This window comes from Hyla sarda, chromosome 10 (assembly GCF_029499605.1).
Source record: "Hyla sarda isolate aHylSar1 chromosome 10, aHylSar1.hap1, whole genome shotgun sequence".
NCBI lineage: Eukaryota > Metazoa > Chordata > Amphibia > Anura > Hylidae > Hyla > Hyla sarda.
This window is the reverse complement of record NC_079198.1, coordinates 11,905,688-11,929,338: the sequence shown is the minus strand read 5'-3', so window position 1 is coordinate 11,929,338 and position 23,651 is coordinate 11,905,688. Positions and strand designations below refer to the sequence as shown.

Sequence of the window (23,651 nt, the reverse complement as noted above, 5' to 3'; positions counted from 1 at the left end):
TTAGAAAGGAAAAACACTAATGTAAATAACCAAGACACCTCACCCCCCCCCCCCCCCAGAAAATATATAATCTCAGTGAATATATATTGAATAAGGATGAATCTAGCCTATTACAAAAGAGCTTGAAATTTGCCCCCTCAAATACGTTTAATAAATTCGAAGCCTTTGTTGGCATCAAAAAATTTATGCGTAACTTATCTCTAAAAAAATATTTCATTAGGAACCCTGTTAGTATGAACAAAGAAGTAGAACCATCTAAAATCCAACATACTAGCTTAAGCAACAAATCCTTATTTCATCCCTATACTGAATATTCAAACTCATTTAGAGTTTTTGAAAATATGGTCACTCGCGACATTCGGCGGTATAAGGACAAAGGAAATAAGACATATAAATCTAACTTAACAAAAAAAGAACAAAAAGCCATCAGAGCGTTACAAGATAATAATGATATCATAGTCCGACCGGCGGACAAAGGCGGCAGTATAGTTGTACAAAACATCCAAGATTACCATTCTGAAGCACTCCGTCTATTGCAGGATGAAACAACATACAAAAAACTCCCCAGTGACCCCATTTTGGAATATAGCAAAAAATTAGTGGGACTGGTACAAAAAGGGAAAAACTGTGGGATTATAAATAAAAAAGAAGCAGATTTTATTATGATAAAACACCCCCGTATTGCAGCATTTTATCATATTCCCAAAATACACAAGTCTACTACAAAGCCCCCGGGGGACGCCCTATTATATCAGGGATTGACTGTCTTACATCCAACTTGTCGAAGTATGTGGACCTTCAGCTACAAAAATATGTGGTCCAACTTCCAACATACCTGAAGGACACTACACATATTCTCCAGGTACTTGGAGAGATAACCTGGAAACCTGAATACATCTTAGGGACCCTGGACGTTACGTCCTTATATACTATAATAGAACATGAAAAAGGGCGCCAAGCAGCAGAGCACTTTATGTATAGAGACACTTCCCTGCCCCAAGAATAAACTAATTTCATCGGGGAGTGCATTTCATTTATACTCCAACATAATTACTTTTTATACCATGATGACTTTTATCTTCAGACGTGGGGCGCCGCCATGGGGACCAGATTTGAGACCGGGATATTCTAACCTGTATATGGGGTTGTGGGAGAAATCCAATATCCTCCCAGCATCCGGCCTGGCGTCAAATCTGGTCCTCTGGAGGCGTTTTATTGATGACATCCTTTTTATATGGAATGGTCCGGAAAACCTTTTAAATGAATTTTTAACTAATTTAAATAAAAACAAATTTTATCTTACCTTCACGCCCACTATTAGTTGGACAGAAATTAATTTTTTGGACCTAACAGTTTTTATAGAAGATAACCAATTGAGGACAAAAACCTATAATAAAAAAAACTACTGATAGCAACAGCTACATAGACTTGAGTAGTTGTCACCTCCCCAGCTGGCTTAGAAATATACCGAGAAGCCAGTTCATCAGATTGCGGAGAAACTGTACGGATGTGGTCGAATACAAAAAGGAAGCTGAGAGTTTACAAAATTATTTTGTACAGAAGGGATATGAAAAGGAAATGTTATTGACAGTTGCTGAACAAGTAGAAAAAATGGATCGAAGCATTTTATTAACTAAAAAACGGAAGGAAATATTAATAGAGACTACCGAAAATATCAAAGTACCAATTATTACTACTTACAATAATAAGAGTTATCTATTTAAGAAATGGTAAAAAAACATTGGGAAATTCTGAAAGGTGACAGAATTGTGGGACAATTGCTACCAAAACACCCCACTTTTATTTTTAAGAAAACATCTAATATAGGGAATAGGGTGGCACCAACTATCAAAAATAAGCCCTGTAAAGACCAGGTTACGTTCTTCCAGGAAAACGGGTTTTTTCCAGGTCGGTCATGTAAATGTTGCAAAAAAACTGAATTAAAAAGAACTCCAATGCGTGAAGTGGAAAGTTGGGATGGCTCCTTTAGAAGCACCATAAAGTCGCACATAAATTGCAAATCTAAAGATGTTATTTATGGCATTCAATGCCCGTGTGGCAAAATGTATGTGGGACGGACTAAACGCATTTTGTCCACTCGAATTGGAGAACATATTTATAATATAGAGAGGAAATTTTTGGGCCATCCACTCTCTAAACATTTTGTGGAGAAGTACGATGTGTCTTTTGCACAATCTACATTTTTTGGACTAGAAAAAGTAAAAAAACATTGGCGAGGTGGAAATCATGTGGCAAACATGTCAAGAACGGAGAGCCGCTGGATTTTTAATCTAAATACAATATCCCCATACGGTTTAAATATCGATCTAGAACTATTTGCCTTTTTATGATATATTTTTTTTTGAAGAATGTCCAATTAAAAATGAAAAATAAAAATATTCCTTATGATAGTTCGGTTATCTGTCAGAGTGGCACTATTGATATATAGGACATTTTTACCCTTCATTTTTAACCTTTTAATCTTTTGTTTCAGCAACAAATTTTCTAGATGGGAACATGTTCCCACTGTGCGTTTTTTGCTTGCGTTTTGAATGCGTTTTGTATAGCAAAGGTCCTGAAGTATTGCGTATATGAATGTGCAAATGCTAGAATTGGAGCCTGGGACATAGATTGATTAATACACTATTCATAAAGATTAGACACGGTGCATACACTCTACTAGAAACTGGCAATCTGGAAAGTATGGTTGCCAGAGAGGCGAACATGAATACTGGGTCGGCCCGGATTAACATCCATAGTTTGCATAAATACCAGGAGCCAGTAGTGACACTTCATCTCTGACGAAGGTCAGCGTACTGACCGAAACGCGTTAGATGATTCTTTGGCTCCTGCGCCTTGCTGTAGCTGCAATCGTGATGTCCCGTTCAGTAATCAGATCTCCATGCAAACTATCACAGCGTGGTCGCACCGGTGAGACGCTCACGGCCGGAGCAGATCTCCCGGCGCCTTCACCCGCTGTCCACCTGGACTGCCTTTCATACTGTCTCTCTGGGGGCTCCTGGAAGGACTGTGTTCAGTACCCACACTATACCTTTGGACGAACAACGCTCCGTGGATCAATCTATGCAAACCAGCTTTCAGACCACAGGTACCTTTGACCACTTACAGCGCCTAATACATGGTACCATATACAGATTTACACCTTACTATTACTGTTTACATGTAAACATATTGTATTATATACGAATCACTTAATCATATTTATTTTACAAATATATGTAGTGAGTGAGACAGAAGTTTTCCGTCAACTACGGTCATTGAGGTGGGGGGTCGGCACCTATCTTCATCATAGCTCAACACTAACAAGATAAAAGTAAGTTCTTTTGCTACAGTATTTAACAGTACAAAATCGATACAATCCTATGACATAGATACAGTATCTGGATTGTTTACTCAAAAGCCGTCCTTTTAATTTCTCTGCCTAGTGAACGAAACCAACACCAGCTCACTCCTCAAAATCTTCTTATCTCATCCAGATGCTAATAAACCAACTGCATTAGTAAGTTTGTTCCCATATGTGTGTTCCTTTTATGTGCGCCGATACACAAACCTAATTTATCCTTGAGATTTGTAAATTACTTCTATTAAAAAAATCTTAATCCTTCCAGTACTTATTAGCTGCTGAAGACCACTGAGGAATTCCTTTTCTTTTTGGAACACAGAGCTCTCTGCTGACATCAAGAGCACAGTGCTCTCTGCTGACATCTCTGTCCATTCTAGGAACTGTCCAGAGCAGCATATGTTTGCTATGGAGATTTTCTCCGACTCTGAACAGTTCTTAAAATGGACAGAGATGTCAGCAGAGAGCACTGTGCTCGTGATGTCAGCAGAGAGCACTGTGTTCCAAAAAGAAAATAATTTCCTCTGTAGTATTCAGCAGCTAATAAGTACTGGAAGGATTAAGATTTTTTTTAATAGAAGCAATTTACAAATCTGTTTAACCTTATGGCACCAGCTGATTTAAAAAAAAAAAAAAAAAAAAAAGTTTTCCACCGGAGTACCCCTTTAAGCTTTATCTTGTAATCAAGTACTAAATGCCACAATATATAAAATGCATTGAAAGGGGATTTCCATGCGAATGTAAATTTTTGCGGTGTCAGCCTTCTAGTGAAAAGTTTCTTTCATGTTTGGGCGTCTATATATTCGGAGGACTCAGAAGTAGAAATCAGAAGGTCCTGAAGATAAACAAGTAAGTACCCAATGTAAAATACAATGTAGGATTGGGGGGGGGGGGGTGAACAAATTGTTATTATAAACGCATGAGGATAGGTAACAGAGCACTCCAGCCTGGGATGGTTTACCGGGTGAGTGCTCCGTTACCTATCTTCATGCGTTTATACTTACCATTACCTTGTTATTCGACGTGAGCACCTCCCATGATTCCCCGGTTTAGTTACAGCATGCCCCTATAATCCCTATTAAGCAAGCGGGGACATTTTTAGCTAAAACGGTGCTGATTTGTATTCTGTCTACTTCCGTTTGGTGTGGTACAAACCAAATCGTTACTTTTCTACTTGTTCTCCTGATCGTCCAATTTAGACCCTGTCCAATTTCACATTTTTTACATCTCTCTGTGACAAAATGAACCAAACGAAGGGCTTACTTATAAGGAAAGAAACATAGTATATTCCTCTACATAATAAATCCCCCATCAAATCACACTGAGACAGTCTGCGCTTCCGGATGGCCGTTTATGCGATGGCCCCGTCATACAAAAGCATCATATGTTGAAATTATCGTATGTTGGGGCCATTGTAGTCCGGGGGATTACTGTAGTTGTCTGTCAGTGTTTATATGCACACAGAGGTATCGGGAGAAGCAATGGCTTTTTCCAAGTGGTCAAAAAATTCTCCCCTTATTAGGAGCAGCAACAGGTTTTGTGTCTGGAAAGTGAAGAAGCAATGGCTGTGAAACAAGCTGTGAAAAATTATTCCCATTTTGGGACTAAGCTACAGGATTGGCCCGCTAAAAAGTGCTAAAAATTGACAACCCCCCTCCCCCCCTCACAATTAACTTCTAATAAAAACAGATTTTGCACTGACTGAACAGAGGCTGAACGTTCTCTGCTGCTTTACTACATTTATTATACATGTGGCTCCTAATCTTATCTGTATTGTTCACTGTTCACATTCCCTCAAAGAGATCTTCACCTAACACCTTCTATCTCTATAAGCTATATGCATAGGTCTGACATCACCCCTATACTGCCTCCTGATTGCCTATGAGAGCTGTTTGAAAGGCATTATGGGATTCCTCAAGGTCATGTAACCCTATCTCCTCCTTTCTGCCATGGTGCTGTACTTGTTGTTTTTTAAGAAGGTACTACAAAACTAAACTACCTGATGTTTAAGGTCCTAGCTGAACCGAAATTTTAGTGACCTCACCATCTCTAGCAATATGATTTGGTTAGGGGGGTGATTCTACTGTGGGGTAATGTCAACCTAGCACTCACTTTCATGAAGAATAATGGTTAAAATAATAAGGTTTGGCCAATGTTTGGATTTCCTGAATGCTTTATGTAGACACTACTGATAAACCAAGGATAAACAAAATGACTGTAGCAAACAGTTGTCTGACATTACACTGGAACTGATTGATGAACTGTATTTGTTTTTTTTTTATAATTGTGACAAGTTTTCATTTTTATGTTTTTTTTTTCCCAAAGAACTGTTCCACCATCCACTTTTCGAGTCATGGAGAACATTACAGCATTGTATCCAACCTCCAACGTCACACTCCTGGGTAGCACTTCTCGCAATATCACTAAATATGAAGATTACGGCCATGAGGACTATGTAAAATCCCCTCTGGATTACTTCACTTTGGTGGTCTATTCTTTGGCTTTTCTACTAGGGACAACTGGGAACGGCCTGGTCCTCTGGTTCACTATCTTCAAGATGAAGAAGACGGTCAACGTCATTTGGTTCCTTCATTTATCTATCGCTGACTTCACTTTCACCTTGTTTCTCCCCTTGAGCATCATTTACTTGGCCAATGACCTAAACTGGGTCTTCGGGACCTTCATGTGTAAATTGCACAGGACAATATTCTTTATAAATCTATTTGCAAGCGTCTTCCTGCTCGCCGTCATCAGTATAGATCGTTGTATATCTGTAATCTTTCCAGTTTGGTGTCAAAACCACCGAACACCAAGACTGGCTTCCTTCGTTGTCACAGCTGTTTGGATCCTGGCTATTATACTTAGCTTACCATACTTTATATTTCGAGACACCATTGCGTATAATGATGGCTACCGTTGCTATAACAACTTTGCACTTGGAGACTCAGAAGATATTGGTATATCCCGGCACAAGGGGACAATCATATACCGATTCATTATGGGATTTTTAATTCCTTTCACCATCATTGTCACGTGTTATACTGTGATTGGCATGCGTATCCATCGAAACCACATGACCAGCTCCACCAAGCCCTTCAAAGTCCTAGTTGCTGTGATAGTTTCTTTCTTCATCTGTTGGGTTCCTTATCATATCTTCTCCTTTCTGGAATTGTATTCAATTTATCACTATGATGGACATGAGTATGATACAATTAGTGTTGGGATCCCTCTCGCCACCAGCCTGGCCTTCATGAACAGCTGTGTCAATCCTTTTCTCTATGCTTTTATTGGTCGGGACTTTAAGAAAAAATTTTGGTGGTCCATGCAGTCTATATTAGAGAGAATTTTCAATGAGGACCCAAGAGAAGGGTTATGTTAATGTAAGTCTAACTCTCAGGTTGTCTCCTTGAAGGAATCACTATCCTATCTGAAGGTCATTATGGATTACAATGTTTTCCATATGAATAATGCCTGGACTGAATGACTGAATAAGGATTTGAAGACCATTTGAAAGGAAAAATCAGCCCAAAATCAGAGTTTCCTTCAAGGGGTACTCTGATGGAAAACTTTCAAAACATTTTTCAAACCAACTGGTGGCAGAAAGTTAAACAGATTTGTAAATGACTTCTATTAAACATTCTTAAACCTTCCAGTACTTATTAGCTGCCGAATACTACAGAGGAAATTCTTTTTTTTTTTTTTGGAACACAGAGCTCTCTGCTGACACCTCTGTCCATTTTAGGAACTGTTCAGAGCAGCATATGCTTGCTATGGGGATTTTCTCCTACTCTGGTAGTTTTTAAAATGGACAGAGATGGCAGCAGAGAGCACTGTGCTCGTGATGTCAGCAGAGAGTTCTGTGTTCCAAAAAGAATTTCCTCTGTAGTATTCAGCAGCTAATAAGTACTGGAAGGATTAAGATTTTTTTTTTTAGAAGTCATTTACAAATCTGTTTAACTTTCTAGCACCAGTTGATTTAAAAAAAAAAGAAAAAAAAAAGGTTTCCACCGGAGTATCCCTTTAATGTTCTGGTGGCTTCAGGTGTATATTTTTAGGAAGTTTTTTACATTTATTTTATAAAAGGCATAACAAAATGGCAATGACGTGTTTCAAGGGCAATTCCCCCTTCATCAGATTGAATGACATAAGCACAGTCCTGTATAGTGCACTGTATGTAAGTATCCAAAATATAAACAAAGAAAGGGAAAGAACAATAAACCAAGATATTGGTGAATTTATCCAATAAGTAACAAGTGGCTAATTATATATAACCCCAAATGAAGGCCTAATATGGTGACCTCCAAAATACAGAAAACAGAGTAAACGGAGAAAATAATCACAAAAACACAAATGTATAGAAAAAGTAAATGACTAAAAAGGAGAAGATACATAGAAATAGTGACATCCCTGGGGCTCCACAAATGTATATAATAAATGACATATTGTAAATATGGGCATGTATAGGATCACGAATAAAAAGTTAATGAAAGTGACCAATCAGGGCAAAGTGACACAAAAATATAAAGTGCAGAATTGCATGTACCCCATATACCCTAGAATTACAAGGTAATACGTGTACCCAGACCTCAAGGTATATATATGTAGAGAAGGAAAGCTAGTTAGATATGCTTAAAGGGGTACTCCGGCGCTAAGACATCTTATCCCCTATCCAAAGGATAGGGGATAAGATGCCTGATGGTGGGGGTCCCGCCACTGGGGACCCCTCCTGATCTTCCACGCAACACCCCGCTAGTATCAGTCCCTGGAGCATGTTCGCTCCGGGTCTGATTACTGGCGATCACGGGGACCGAGCATAGTGACATCACGGCTCCACCCCCTTGTGACGTCACACTCCGCCCCCTCAATGCAAGCCTATCGGAGGGGGCGTGACAGCTGTCACACCCCTCCAATAGACTTGCATTGAGGGGGTGGAGCGTGACATCACACAGGGGCGGAGCTGTGATGTCACTATGCTCCGTCCTCGTGGTCAAGATGGACTCAGCCTGAGGACCCCCAGCGGTTCCGGAAGCCGCTAAAGGTGGGTGCTGCATGGTAGATCCCGGGGGTCCTCAGCAGCAGGACCCCGGCGATCTGACATCTTATCCCCTATCCTTTGGATAGGGGATAAGATGTCTTAGCAACGGAGTACCCCTTTAAACAATTTATTAGTAAAATACAATTGAAAGTATGTCCAAGCAGGGCCCTTGCTGTGGACTATATACTAATTTGTACTCAAAATTCATACATGAACGAAATGAACTGTTAAAATTATTTAAAATTATTTAAAAGTCATACATTAATTAATGTACATACATTATTAATTAGTAGCAAAGTAAATTCGTAGCAACATTGATAGTTTGTAACAAGAGGCTGGTGCTGTGCACCACTCACCGCACCGCACCAGCCTCTTGTTATAAACTATCAATTTTGCTACAAATTTACTTTGCTACTAAATACCATGGATACAATATCAGCATATTGAACTACTTGCGGGTGGCTGTATTGAGGATTTTTTACAACATTTTTTACAACATATATACCTCCAATGACTTTTAATTCCTTTTTATGTCGTTCATGTATGAATTTTGAGTACAATTAAGTATATAGTCCACAGCAAGGGCCCTGCTTGGACATACTTTCAATTGTATTTTACTAATAAATTGTTTATGCACATCTAACTAGCTTGTCCATCTCTATATATATATACCTTGAGGTCTGTCTCCTCTTTTCTATTGCATATTTTTATTGTTTGGCACGTAAGGTACGTGCATCACAAGTACCTCGGTATATATACATATAGTGTGAGCCCCCCAATCTCTTTTTTTCTCCTAATGTGTGTACCCATTCCCATATCCATCTCACCATTCGGATGCCGATTCACCAATCTACTAATTCATCTATCAATCCCTGAACCTATCCATCTATCCATCTACCCACCCACTCATTTATTTACCCATCCGTTCTACATCCATCACCTGCATAAGCCAAAAAGTGGTGGACTCACTCAGCTGCTAGGCCCAGGAGTGATGCTTGAGGTTTCACCCCCTTTATTGGGTGGTGTGTCTGTCCATTTTGCCATCCAGCTACCCATTCACATATCCATCCACTTATCCATCCAACTACCGATTCATCCATTCATCTATCACTCTACCCACCACCCATCTATCCATTTAACTGTCTCACGATTCACATGTATATTCACCCATCAAGCCATTTATCATCAATCCATATACCTTTTCATTCATGTATTATTTTATCCATCTACCCATCCACTCGTCCATTTATCCATTCATTCATCCATCTACCCACCCACTTATCGATTTACCCACCCATTTATCAATTTACCCATCCATTCTACAGGGTAGAGGATAAGTAGCTGATCTTGTGGCGGGTCCGACCGCCGAGACCCCTCAGTAATCTCTGGAATGGGACCCAGCTCTTAGGAGCGCCTGCTGCAGATGGCCCGCGCTCCAATAATTTCTATGGAAGCACTGAAAAAAGATCCGAGTACAGCACTCGGGCATCACTGTCGCTCCCATAGAATGTATAAAGTGTGTGCCTTCTACAGGTGGACTACACTCGCTCCTCTGAAGTTCTCTTTCAAAGGGGTACTCCGCCCCTAGACATCTTATCCTCTATCCAAAGGATAGGGGCTAAGAAGTCTGATCGCAGAGGTCCCACCACTGGGGGACCCCCTCGATCTCACCTGCGGCACCCTAGACATTCGGTGCACTTCACTCCGTGCTGGAGGTCTCACCCCCATAATTTGGTGGTGTGTCTGTCCATTTCTCCATCCATCTACCCATTCACATATCCATCCACTTATCCATCCAACTACCGATTCATCCATCCATCTATCCATTTAACCATCTCACGATTCACATGTATATTCACCCATCAAGCCATTTATCATCAATCCATGTACCTTTTTATTCATATATTATTATTTCATCCATCTACCCATCCACTCGTCCATTTACCCATTCATTCATCCATCTACCCATCCACTCATCGATTTACCCGCCCATTTATCAATTTACCCATCCATTCTACAGGGTAGAGGATAAGTAGCTGATCTCGTGGCGGGTCCGACCGTGGGGACCCTCAGTAATCTCTGGAATGGGACCCAGCTCTTAGGAGCGCCTGCTGCAGATGGCCCGCGTTCCATTAATTTCTATGGAAGCGCCGAAAAAAGATCCGAGTACAGCACTCGGGCATGACTGTCGCTCCCATAGAATGTATAAAGTGTGTGCCTTCTACAGGTGGACTACATGTGCTCCTCTGAAGTTATTTTTTAAGGGGGTACTCCACCCCTAGACATCTTATCCCCTATCAAAATAATAGGGGCTAAGATGTCTGATCGCAGAGGTCCCACCGCTGGTGGACCCCCTTGATCTCGCCTGTGGCACCCCAGACATCCGGTGGACTTCACTCCGTGCTGGATGACTGGTGATGCAGGGCGGAGGCTTGTGACATCACAACCACGCTCCCTCAATGCAAGTCTATGGGAGGGGGCGTGACGGATGTCACGCCCCCTCCCATAGACTTGCATTGAGGGGCGTGGCCATGATGTCACGAGCCTCCGGCGCTGCATCTGACACTCTAAACAAATGCCGGGTGCAGCAGGTAGATCCTTTGGATAGAGGATATGGTGTCTAGGGGCGGAGTACCCCTTTCATTTTTTTGGGGCTTCCCATCGTCAGAAGGGTATGGTGGACACTTATAAATAGTGAAAGCCCCAATGGAATTCCTATTCTTGTTCATACTCTAATTCCATAATTTTGACCCTGACTTCTTGGCTCTATAGCGGTGTCTCCAAACTGTGGACCTCTAGATGTTGCAAAACTAGTTTTGCAACATCTGGAGGTCCACAGTTTGGAGACCTCTTGTCTATAGTAACGGAAAAATTCTCTGTGTGTGACATGATTTTGTAATAATCTGCGACACCTCACAGCAAGAGCAGTTGGTATTACTGCAACACCGCTGAATACAGAAGTAGCAGAGCCGAGGCTGTCGATGAGCAATATCTTGGGTAAATTGTCTGTATTCCGCCAATGCAACTCATTATAATTGTGCCGAAAAAGCAGCAGTTCAAGCATTACTGTCACTTACTTAAACTTTGGACGTGTCAGAAGTTCAGATTGCATCAGTCCTAAAACCGTCTGTGATAGTAAAATATAACGATCCATAGATTATAATGGAGTGAATCAGACGGATCGGGCAACCGACCAGGGAGTAGACGAAATGTCAAAGGTCCAAATAATTGACAGTGACGCCTTAGTATAGTGTGATAAAGGGAATCCTGCTATAGGTGCACATCCAGTCATCTATACTTGCGTTAGCTGTGGACAGTATTACACAACATGAAGCAAAATAGGAAACCGAAGCGTGACACAATGTCCTCCATGGTGTCGTCAGGCACATGGAACAATTCCAGCATACCGTATGTAGTTGTTGGAGTTGTGTAAGTCTGAGCAGACTTTAGACGAACAACAGATCTTCATAGCATCATACTGTTACTGACCAAATCCTGTATACTGAGACCAATAATACCAATAACACCAGTATGCAAGGAGAAATATTATCACCATACATATTATCATCATACTGTTACTGACCAAATCCTGTATACTGAGACCCATATTACCAATAATACCAGTATGCAGGGAGAAATATTATCACCATACATATTACCATCATACTGTTACTGACCAAATCCTGTATACTGAGACCAATAATACCAATAACACCAGTATGCAAGGAGAAATATTATCACCATACGTATTATCATCATACTGTTACTGACCAAATCCTGTATACTGAGACCAATATTACAAATAATACCAGTATGCAAGGAGAAATATTATCACCATACATATTATCATCATTGAGCAGTGGATGTGAGAATGAGTAAGCAGCAGAACAGGGGGATTTGTGAACATAAAATGACATAAACCATCTGCATGAGTAGGATATAGAAGCTTTACTTTTTTTGTGATATGACAGGAACACTTTAACTTTTTATACAGCACCAAACTTAAAACAAAAAAATAAAAGCGGAATTTTGGGGTTTCTTCTTCCAGTTCAATTTGTAACCCTGACAACAAATAATTTGTTATGATAGGTTACATGCACCCCAAAAATTGTGTTATTGAAAGATACTACTTACCCAGAAAAATAAACTGCCATCAGTGGCGGATCCAGGGGGGGTCCCTCACATTCAGGACATCTCTGTGTCCCGAAAGATCTTTTCGGGACACAAGGATGTCCCGGCTACCTTTCTTCGGCCCCACATTAACTTTAAAAACGTAGGGGCCGCCAGGAGGTAGTGCACGCAGGGACGTCACTGACGTCCAGTGCATATGCCCGTAGGAGCAGAGCGAAGCAGAGCGGAGCAGCGAGGACATGTGCATGGTAAGTATACAGCTCCCTGTATATCGCTGAAGGCTGTATGTCTGTGGGGGAACTATACTGCCAACCTAATTTGGGGAACTAAACTACCAACCTAATTTGTCGGAACTAAAACCTAATGTGGGGGAACTATACTGCCTACCTAATGTGGGGAACTACAACCTAATGTGGGGGAACTATACTGCCAACCTAATGTGGGGGAACTACAACCTAATGTGGGGGAACTATACTGCCTATCTACTGTGGGGGAACTACAACCTAATGTGGGGGAACTATACTGCCAACCTAATGTGGGGGAACTATACTGCCAACCTAATGTGGGGGAACTACAACCTAATGTGGGGGAACTATACTGCCTATCTACTGTGGGGGAACTACAACCTAATGTGGGGGAACTATACTGCCAACCTAATGTGGGGGAACTACAACATAATGTGGGGGAACTATACTTCCTATCTACTGTGGGGGAACTACAACCTAATGTGGGGGAACTATCCTGCCAACCTAATGTGGGGGAACTATCCTGCCAACCTAATGTGGGGGAACTATCCTGCCAACCTAATGTGGGGGGAACTACAACCTAATGTGGGGGGAACTATACTGCCAACCTAATGTGGGGGGAACTATACTGCCAACCTAATGTAGGGGAACTATACTGCCAGCCTAATGTGGGGGAACTATATTGCCAGCCTAATTTCGGGCAACTACAACCTAATGTGGGGGAACTATACTGCCAACCTAATGTTGGGGAACTATACTGCCAACCTAATGTGGGAGAACTACAACCTAATGTGGGGGAACTATACTGCCAAATTAATGTGGGGGAACTATGCTGCCAACCTAATGTGGGGGAACTATGCTGCCAACCTAATGTGGGGGAACTGCAACCTAATGTGGGTGAACTACAACCTAATGTGGGGGAACTATACTGCCAACCTAATGTGGGGGAACTATGCTGCCAACCTAATGTGGGGGAACTATACTGCCAACCTAATGTGGGGGTACTATGCTGCCAACCTAGTGTGGGGGAACTGGGAACTATGCTGCCTACCTAGTGTGGGGGAACTATGCTGCCTACCTAGTGTGGGGGAACTATGCTGCGTACTTAAAAGGGTACTCCACTGCCCCAGCATTCTGAAGATTTTGTTCCGAACCCTGGGTGCGGGCTGCGGGGGTTGGGACCTCATAGCCACGCCCCTTGTGACGTCACACCACGTCCCCTCAATGCAAGTCTATGGGAGGGGGAGTGTCGACCAGCGCAGGATACTCTGATAGTGCCCCTCCCCAGACTAGACACAGCATCCGCCCCTGACTGCCATATGACTACATTTACAGAAAACAACAATTAATTAATTAATTCTGTCTTACTGTGTGGACAAAAAAGCCCCAAATTGTTACATAGTTACATAGTTACATAGTACGGTCGAAAAAAGACATATGTCCATCAAGTTCAACCAGGGAATTAAGGGGTAGGGGTGTGGCGCGATATTGGGTCCTTAACAGCAAAACAGGTTCTGTGGGAGGAAGCAAAAAGAGGATTTCCTATTGACTCTGCGTTCTTGCTGATTCAGGATCCTGATGTAACGTCTGACGTCACGACTCAGTTTCTATATATTTGACGGATCTGGAGAATATTTTTAGAAGCACCTGAAAAGCAAAAAGCCAGAAGCTCCTCAAGATAAGAGAGTAAGTAACCAATGTGTCTATAATAATGTATCTGAGGGGAGAGGAGAGCCCACAAGTTACTATTCTTTAGAGCAGTGGTCTTCAACCTGCGGACCTCAAGATGTTGCAAAACTACAACTCCCAGCATGCCCGGACAGCCAACGGCTGTCCGGGCATGCTGGGAGTTGTAGTTTTGCAACATCTGGAGGTCCGCAGGTTGAAGACCACTGCTTTAGAGTGTTCAGTTATTACAGCTTCTCTTCTATCATACAGGATAATATTGTTACAATGTAACTAGTAGTGACCATGTTTAATGTTAGGTGTAGATATAGCAGAGCTGAACTTGTCATTTTAAGTTTTGAGTAGATAATGCAGTAGGTTTTAACTGCAGTCCTATGTAAGACTGCAGATGTCCTAACACACACTGGGATTTATTATTATTATTCAAATTATTATCATTATTATAATTTATTTTTATTTTTTTTGCCATGCTTTTACTGGTTTTCCAGCCTGACAGTCTGAATTGCTTATTTATTTATTTTTTGCACAATTTTATTTATACTTAATTTATTTATTCATTTATTTGCTTATTTTTTTTTATTTAGTTATTTTTGCAGTGTGCACTCACTTTTTTGTATTTTTAAAAAATTTTTTTAGCACTCAGACTGGGTGAGGCTAGTGAGCCCATATAGAATAATTTCATTTCTCATTTGCATAACAAAAAACAAAACAAAAAAAAAAAAAAAAAACATTTTGTTGAAAAAAATAAAAAAAATGCAATAGGTTTTACCTGCAGTCTAATGTAAGACTGAAGTTGTCGTAACACACAATGGACATTTATCATGGGTTTTGCACATCTATTTTTTTGCTATGCATTGAGAAGTTTTCCAGCCTGGCAGTCTGGATTGTTTTTGCCCAATCATATTTGTGTTTTTTATTTATTTACTTATTTCTTTCTTTATTTACTTATTTCTTTCTTCCTTTATTTGCCTGTTTATTCATTTTTGCAATTTGCACTCAAGATATAATTTTTTTAGTTTATTTATTTATGTATTTATTTATTTCTTTATGTATTTATTTATTGATCATGTATTTATGTTTTATTTTTTTATGTATTTATTTCTTTATGTATTTATTTATTGATCATGTATTTATGTTTTTTTTCTTTATGTATTTATTTATTTATGTATTTATTGATCATGTATTTATGTTGTATATCTTTATGTATTTATTTCTTTATGTATTTATTTATTGATCATGTATTTATGTTTTATTTCTTCATGTATTTATTTCTTTATGTATTTATTTATTGATCATGTATTTATGTTTTATTTCTTTATGTATTTATTTATGGATCATGTATTTATGTTTTATTTATTTATGTATTTATTTATATATTTATTTATTGATCATGTATTTATGTTTTATTTCTTTATGTATTTATTTATTGATCATGTATTTATGTTTTATTTCTTTATGTATTTATTTCTTTATGTATTTATTGATCATGTATTTATGTTTTATTTCTTTATGTATTTATTTATTGATCATGTATTAATGTTTTATTTTTTTATTTCTCTATTTATTTCTGTATTTATTTATTGATCATTTATTTGCTTATTTTTTTTTAGCTCTCAGTTCCTTATTTTTTTTGTATTTTTGCACTCAGACTGGGCGTGGCATAGTGTGCGAAGATCGATTTGTTTCATTTGTCTTCTGTGTAAAAAAACAAAAACACTTTTGCGCGAAACAATTGTGAACCGCTGCTTAAGTGGTGTGGCCTTACCCCCCCCCCCCCCCCTCGTCAGTTTGCTGGGAGTTGCCGGGCATGCTGGGAGTTGTAGTTTTGCAACAGCTGGAGGTCTGCAGTTTGGAGGCCACTGGCCTTCAATACCTAGTCCTGCTTTCAGTTGGAGACAGTTGTATCCATTCTAGGCAATGCCTGATATATTGTTGCAAACTATCAGAGAGATTTATGTTGCTGCTGATGTGTTTAACCTCATTGTCCAGATCATTGTCCAGATCATTGTTCAGATCATTGTCCAGATCATTGTCCAGACCGGATACAGTCACAAGACAAGGCTCAGTATGTACAGGGTTTGCATCCTATGGCTATGATCACACATTTTCAACCGTCCTTTGTACAAAAAAAAATCAGCCTATAAACAATAAAAAAAAAAAAAAACATAAAAAAACACTTTTTCCTATAAAAATAAAGCACACAATGCAAAAAATAACGAAATAATTTTGTACATTGTTTCTGTGTATTTAGCCGGCTTCCTTATTCATATAATTGGCGCACGCCGTCATAAATTTGGCGCATTGCAAACTATTTTCCTGTGGCAAAGTCTCTCTTTTCAGCTATTTCTAAGTGACTATTTGTGTGCCCAAAACACCCTTTTTGGAAAAAAAAATATTCTGGATTACTTGTGAGCCAAAAATGCGTCACTTTTACCTTAAAATTCCCCCTAAAGTAAAATTTTGTAAGGTATTTAGGTTTTTCAGGGAAAATATAATTTTTCTGTTTTTTTTTGTCTTTTTTTTTTGCGCACACATTTTTGTGTAAAAAGTTTATTACAAAAATCCCTTTTATTTTCCCCCATTGTATTAATAGCCACTATTTTAGAAAATTAATTAGTTTTTTTTCGAGCAAAAGGTGACTACATTTAGAAAAAACAAGAGCATAACCCTTTTTTTTCTATTTACAAAAGAAGATGAGACAAAAAAAATAATAAAAATAGCGCAGACATGGCTTGTCTATAAACCAAGAGGGTTTTCAATCGCAGACCACAAATTAGAAGTTGATAATATTAAAAGAAAACAAATAAAAATAAACCCCAAAAATAAACCCCAATAAACCCTCAAAAAATTTGCAGAACTTTTTATTTATACAGAGATTAAATATTATTAATAATGTAAAAATGTTTTTAGGTTCTGTTCACACTTAGGTTCTATTGGTATTTCTATATACTTTTTGATGGGACAAAAAAAGCAGCATTATTAAAAGGAAAACCCACATGGACCCAATTAAAGTCAATACTTTCCATGTTGTAATCGTTCACTAGTGTGAACAGAACCTAAATTACGTACTGACAGCGGATTTTTTCTTATTTGTTATATATATATATATATATATATATATTTATATATATTTTTTATATTAAAATATTATAGTATATTATAAATATAAATATTGTAACTATAAATATAAAAATACCAATATAAATATAATTATAAAAATAATATATATATATATATATATATATATATAAATATAATGGAAATATTGTAAAATAGTTATTTTAACCCCTTAAGGACCAATGACGTACCGGTACGTCATTGGTCCTGCTCTTCTGATATAACGCGGGGTTACACAGTAACCCCGCGTCATATCATGGCGGGCCCGGCGTCATAGTGAAGCCGGGACCCGCCTCTAATAGCGCGCAGCGCCGATCGCGGCGCCGCGCGCTATTAACCCTTTAGCCGCGCGCTCAAAGCTGAGCCGCGCGGCAAAAAGTGAAAGTGAAAGTTCCCGGCTAGCTCAGTCGGGCTGTTCGGGATAGCCGCGGCTAATCGCGGCATCCCGAACAGCTGACAGGACAGCGGGAGGGCCCCTTCCTGCCTCCTCGCTGTCCGATCGCCGAATGACTGCTCAGTGCCTGAGATCCAGGCATGAGCAGTCATGCGGCAGAATCGTTGATCACTGGTTTCTTATGAGAAACCAGTGATCAACATAGAAGATCAGTGTGTGCAGTGTTATAGGTCCCTATGGGACCTATAACACTGCAAAAAAAAAGTGAAAAAAAAAAGTGAATAAAGATCATTTAACTCCTCCCCTATTAAAAGTTTGAATCACCCCCCTTTTCCAATAAAAAAAAAAACACAGTGTAAATAAAAATAAAAATAAACATATGTGGTATCACCGCGTGCGGAAATGTCCGAATTATAAAAATATATCATTAATTAAACCGCTCGGTCAATGGCGTGCGCGCAAAAAAATTCCAAAGTCCAAAATAGTGCATTTTTGGTCACTTTTTATATCATTTAAAAATGAATAAAAAGTGATCAATAAGTCCTATCAATGCAAAAATGGTACCGTTAAAAACTTCAGATCACGGCGCAAAAAATGAGCCCTCATACCGCCCCATACACGGAAAAATAAAAAAGTTATAGGGGTCAGAAGATGCCAATTTTAAACGTATTAATTTTCCTGCATGTAGTTATGATTTTTTCCAAAAGTCCGACAAAATCAAACCTATATAAGTAGGGTATCATTTTAATCGTATGGACCTACAGAATACATATCAGGTGTCATTTTTACCGAAAAATGTACTACGTAGAAACGGAAGCCCCCAAAAGTTACAAAACAGCGTTTTTTTCAATTTTGTCGCACAATGATTTTTTTTTCCCGCTTCACCATAGATTTTTGGGCAAAATGACTGACGTCATTACAAAGTAGAATTGGTGGCGCAAAAAATAAGCCATCATATGGATTTTTAGGTGTAAATTTGAAAGAGTTATGATTTTTTAAAGGCAAGGAGCAAAAAACGAAAATGCAAAAACGGAAAAACCTCCGGTCCTTAAGGGGTTAAATACAATAAAACCATTCTGCATTCAAATGAAGAACCAGCCTCATATAGCAGAGTCTTGCGCACTTTGTGTAATATTACGACAAAGCACAAAGCTTAGTTGCAAAAGAAGGTCCCTAAGACAATATTAGCGTTAGACTCGCAAAAACAAAGAATTTGATGATTTATTACAACAGGTTCCCTAGTAGGAAACTGACACATTTCCCCATAAACCACAAAAGATGTGTTATTGTTTTTTTTTGTTCCATCCACATCCTTTTTCCATCCATCCCCTAAGGTCAGGACTTTAATACAGTGCTCAGTTGATAAAGTCCATTAAATGCTGCCACCTAAAGGCACTTCTACTGCACTGCAATGTCTTGCATAACTTTGTAGCAAATCAATTAAAGGGGTTATCCAGGAAAAAACCTTTTTTTTTTTATATATCAACTGGCTCCAGAAAGTTAAACAGATTTGTAAATTACTTCTATTAAAAAATCTTAATCCTTTTAGTACTTATGAGCTGCTGAAGTTGAGTTGTTCTTTTCTGTCTAAGTGCTCTCTGATGACATGTGTCTCGGGAACTGCCCAGTTTAGAAGCAAATCCCAATAGCAAACCTATTCTACTCTGTGCAGTTCCCGAGACAGACAGACAGACAGATAGAGATGTCAGCAGAGAGCACTGTTGCCAGATAGAAGCTGATAATTATTGCAAGGATTAAGATTTTTTAATAGAAGTAATTTACAAATCTGTTTAACTTTCTGGAGCCAGTTGATATATATATATATATATATATATATATATAAAAAAAAGTTTTTTTTTCCTGGAATACCCCTTTAAATTCATATTCACTGAGTTCTAGTGCCCGGATGGTGACAGACAAAAAAAATATTACATCCTTTTTAAGAACTGCTCAAAGGGGTGTACAGGCACCTCTTAAAAAGCTTGGTAGATTTTTATCTAGCACACTTCAAAGTGTTGCTGCCATTTAAAGGGCTACTCCACTGCCCCATCTTTCAGAACATTTTGTTCTCAACGCTGGGTGCGGGCTGCAGGGGGTCGTGATGTTGTGATGCCACGCAAGTATAGACTTGCATTGAAGAGGCATGACCGTGACATCCTGACCCCGGCAAATTTTTGCACCAAAAAAAAAGGCATGTGCCAAAATGAAAAGATTTCCTCCCAAAGAAAACTGAAGAAGAGCACATAATAAATTCTCCCCATGTTCCCTCTAAAACCCCATAGTATTTTTCTCAGATTTTGTGGGACCAAAACACGTCAGATCAACATGTCCAACATTTAAAGGTGTACGCTTCTGCCCCAGCGTTCGGAACATTTTGTTCTCAATGCTGGGCAGAAGAGTACACCTTTAAATGTTGGACATGTTGATCAGACGTGTTTTTGGTCCCACAAAATACTATGGGGTTTTAGAGGGAACATGGTGAGAATTTATTATGTGTCAGTTCTTTTGGGGAGACAATCTTTTAATTTTGGCACATGCCTTTTTTTTTGGGTGCAAAAATTTGCAACTATTTTTACACCAATTTCCCAAAAATAGGAGTCACTTGGTAGGAGGGAAGGGCTTCCATGGCACAATAGATTTACCATTTACATCAGAAATAGGTAAAAATTTTATCTAAAAGTGACTCTAGGTTTTACCTGGCATAAAGGTTAGTTTAAAGCTAAGGGTGTGTGGACGGCCAATAATGGAGGCGTGCTCTTCCTAAACCAAAAATAAATTACTATATTACCTGTCTGACACTAGATTTAACCTAACCCAAGTTTTTGAATTATTTGTAAATTATTTTTTTTTTTGCATTTACAGTTTTTGTTCCACCATCCACCACTGAAGTCATGGAGAACATCACAGCATCGTATCCAACCTTCTATGGCATTTCCGATCCAACCTCCAATGTCACTTCCAATCCAACCACCAATGTCACTGACTATGATTATTATGACTATGAGGACTATGTAAAATCCCCTCTGGATTACTTCACTTTGGTGGTCTATTCTTTGGCTTTTCTACTAGGGACTACTGGGAACGGCCTGGTCCTCTGGTTCACTATCTTCAAGATGAAGAAGACGGTCAACGTCATTTGGTTCCTTAATTTATCCATCGCTGACTTCACTTTCACCTTGTTCCTCCCCTTAAGCATCATTTACTTGGCCACAGACCTCAGCTGGGTCTTCGGGACCTTCATGTGTAAGCTGAACAGTACGGTAGCTTTCATAAATCTGTTTGCAAGCGTCTTCCTGCTCGCCGTCATCAGTATAGATCGTTGTATCTCCGTCATCTTCCCGGTTTGGTGTCAAAATCACCGAACACCAAGACTGGCTTCCTTCGTTGTCACAGGTGTTTGGATCCTGGCTATTATACTTAGCTTACCATACTTTATATTTCGAGACACCATTACGTATAATGATGGCTACCGTTGCTATAACAACTTTGCACTTGGAGACTCAGAAGATATTGGTAAATCCCGGCACAAGGGGACAATCATATACCGATTCATTATGGGATTTTTAATTCCTTTCACCATCATTGTCACGTGTTATACTGTGATTGGCATGCGTATCCATCGAAACCACATGACTACCTCCACCAAGCCCTTCAAAGTCATACTCGCTGTGATAGTTTCTTTCTTCATCTGTTGGGTTCCTTATCATATCTTCTCCTTCTTGGAATTGTTTGCACTCTACCGAAGGGATGGCTACTTGGTTCAAGAAGTTCGTCTTGGGATTCCTCTTACCTCCAGCCTGGCATTCATGAACAGCTGTGTCAATCCTTTTCTCTATGTTTTTATTGGCCGGGACTTTAAGGAAAAATTCTGGCGGTCCATGCACTCCATATTTGAGAGAGCTTTCAACGAGGATTCAGAGAATAAAGACCTCAAGAGCAAGACCAAGTCTACATCTGACTCCCAACTGTTCTAGTTCAAAGTCACCTTCACATCTAAAATTCATTTTGGACTGAATGGCTTAAAAAGACAATCCATGACTATTACTGTGCCTGGTCTGTAAAGGATTAGTAATTTGGTGTTTGGTCCTGTATTCCTGGTTAAAGGCCCCCATCATATTGTCAAAAAGTGTGAGACACTTTCTAACTGGAAAAATCAAACTTTGAGATATCTTTTAATTCCTACCACTTTAACGCACATACAGATGGGATCATGGACAAGTTGCCCTAATAAAAAACAAAGCACACGGAGCGCTCCCTGTGTGGAATCAACAATGGAAATACACTGGGTGGAGATCTCTTCAGAAACTCGCTCACCTGGCTGTGTTGTGCTGGAGAGGCACAACACTCACAAACGTGTGTGAAGATGATACCGATTGCAGCGGCTTCCCATGCTGGCTAGCAAGCGTGAAGACAGTGAAGAGCGAAGATACACACAGGAAGGTGGAAGCTGAGGTCGCGCTGTCGAGGAAGGAAGGTAGGTCCAGGACTATAGTAGCAATTACTTTTATTCATGTAACATGAGCATGCGACACGTTTCAAAACCAATTCATTTTTTTTTCATCAGGCATCTGCCTGATGAAAAAAACGGATTGGTTTTGAAACGCGTTGCTTGCTCATGTTACATGAATAAAAGTAATTGCTACTATAGTCCTTGACCTACCTTCCTTCCTCGACAGCGCAACTTCACGTTGCCCTGATGGTTGGCGACCTTAAAGAGGTTAGATAGGTTTTCGGATAATAAGCTGCTCACCGGTTGTCCCCCAGCTGTGACATCACGTGATCATGTGCAATTGGTAGAGAAATTAGCAGTAAGTGTTCAATTCCCATAAAGCGCCACCACAGGAGAAACGAGGTAGCACACATTCCCTGTTGATATTAGTGCATGTATGGTTGTGCATGAAGAGTCCTCCAGAGTAACAGACACTGTAGCTGCTTAGTACTCCGGCTGACTGTGTTAAATGTCTGTGATAAATGTTGTGAATGTATTTTAAGAATGCTAAATTGTATAACAAATTAATTTGTTGTACAATTTAGCATTCTTAAAATACATTCACGATTATAAAAATATGTTCTCCTTCTTTTAGATTTTAATTTGATATGATACTTAAACAAAAAAAAAGTGAATACATGATTAAAAAAATATTTTAAATCAAATAATTATGATTTGCTTTTCTTACCTTATGTTCCTCCTGCTATGAAAATCTACCGGTTCCTCGCTGTATATAAGATTATATATGGGGTTTGCACTTCCTCACCTGCTTATCTCGGTGTCTGAGACATTTATCACAGATGCTTATATAGACAAGTTATGATGAAATCGCCATTTTCTTACATTCTTACAGAAGTTTCTTCCCCCAGGAAATCCCTTTTGTAACATCTTTAGAGTCTAGAAAATGTAGGCTGCTGTTACGCCGAGCGCTCCGGCTCCTCCTCCGGAACTCTTGCGGCGTCTTCTGCCCTGCAGCGCTCCGGTCGGCAGCGCTGACCGGAGACACTGCTCTGTTGCGCCCGCTCGCGGATCGCATCCCGTCCCATTCACCTGTCCCGGTCTCCTGCTGGGTGCCAGTGCGCGGGGCCCCGCTCTCTAGGGCGCGTGCGCGACGGGGCTCTCAGATTTAAAGGGCCAGCGCACCGCTAATTGGTGCTTGGCCCAATCACCCTAATTAGCTTCCATCTGCTCCA

General features: G+C 39.6%; 2 protein-coding genes across 2 annotated transcripts; both read left to right on the top strand.

Moving 5' to 3' along the window:
* Nucleotides 1-5,692: 5,692 nt before the first annotated feature.
* LOC130293931 (chemerin-like receptor 1) lies at nt 5,693-6,951 on the top strand. The gene has a single exon (XM_056543226.1). The coding sequence runs from the start codon at nt 5,715-5,717 to the stop codon at nt 6,738-6,740; it is 1,026 nt and encodes a 341-aa protein (XP_056399201.1). The 5' UTR covers nt 5,693-5,714; the 3' UTR covers nt 6,741-6,951.
* A 1,408-nt stretch (nt 6,952-8,359) lies between these two features.
* Nucleotides 8,360-22,472, top strand: LOC130293928 (chemerin-like receptor 1). Its single transcript, XM_056543221.1, has 3 exons — nt 8,360-8,399; nt 14,344-14,458; nt 20,832-22,472. Exon 3 carries the CDS (start codon nt 20,861-20,863, stop codon nt 21,941-21,943), a length of 1,083 nt encoding a protein of 360 aa, XP_056399196.1. The 5' UTR covers nt 8,360-8,399; nt 14,344-14,458; nt 20,832-20,860; the 3' UTR covers nt 21,944-22,472.
* Nucleotides 22,473-23,651: the final 1,179 nt, after the last annotated feature.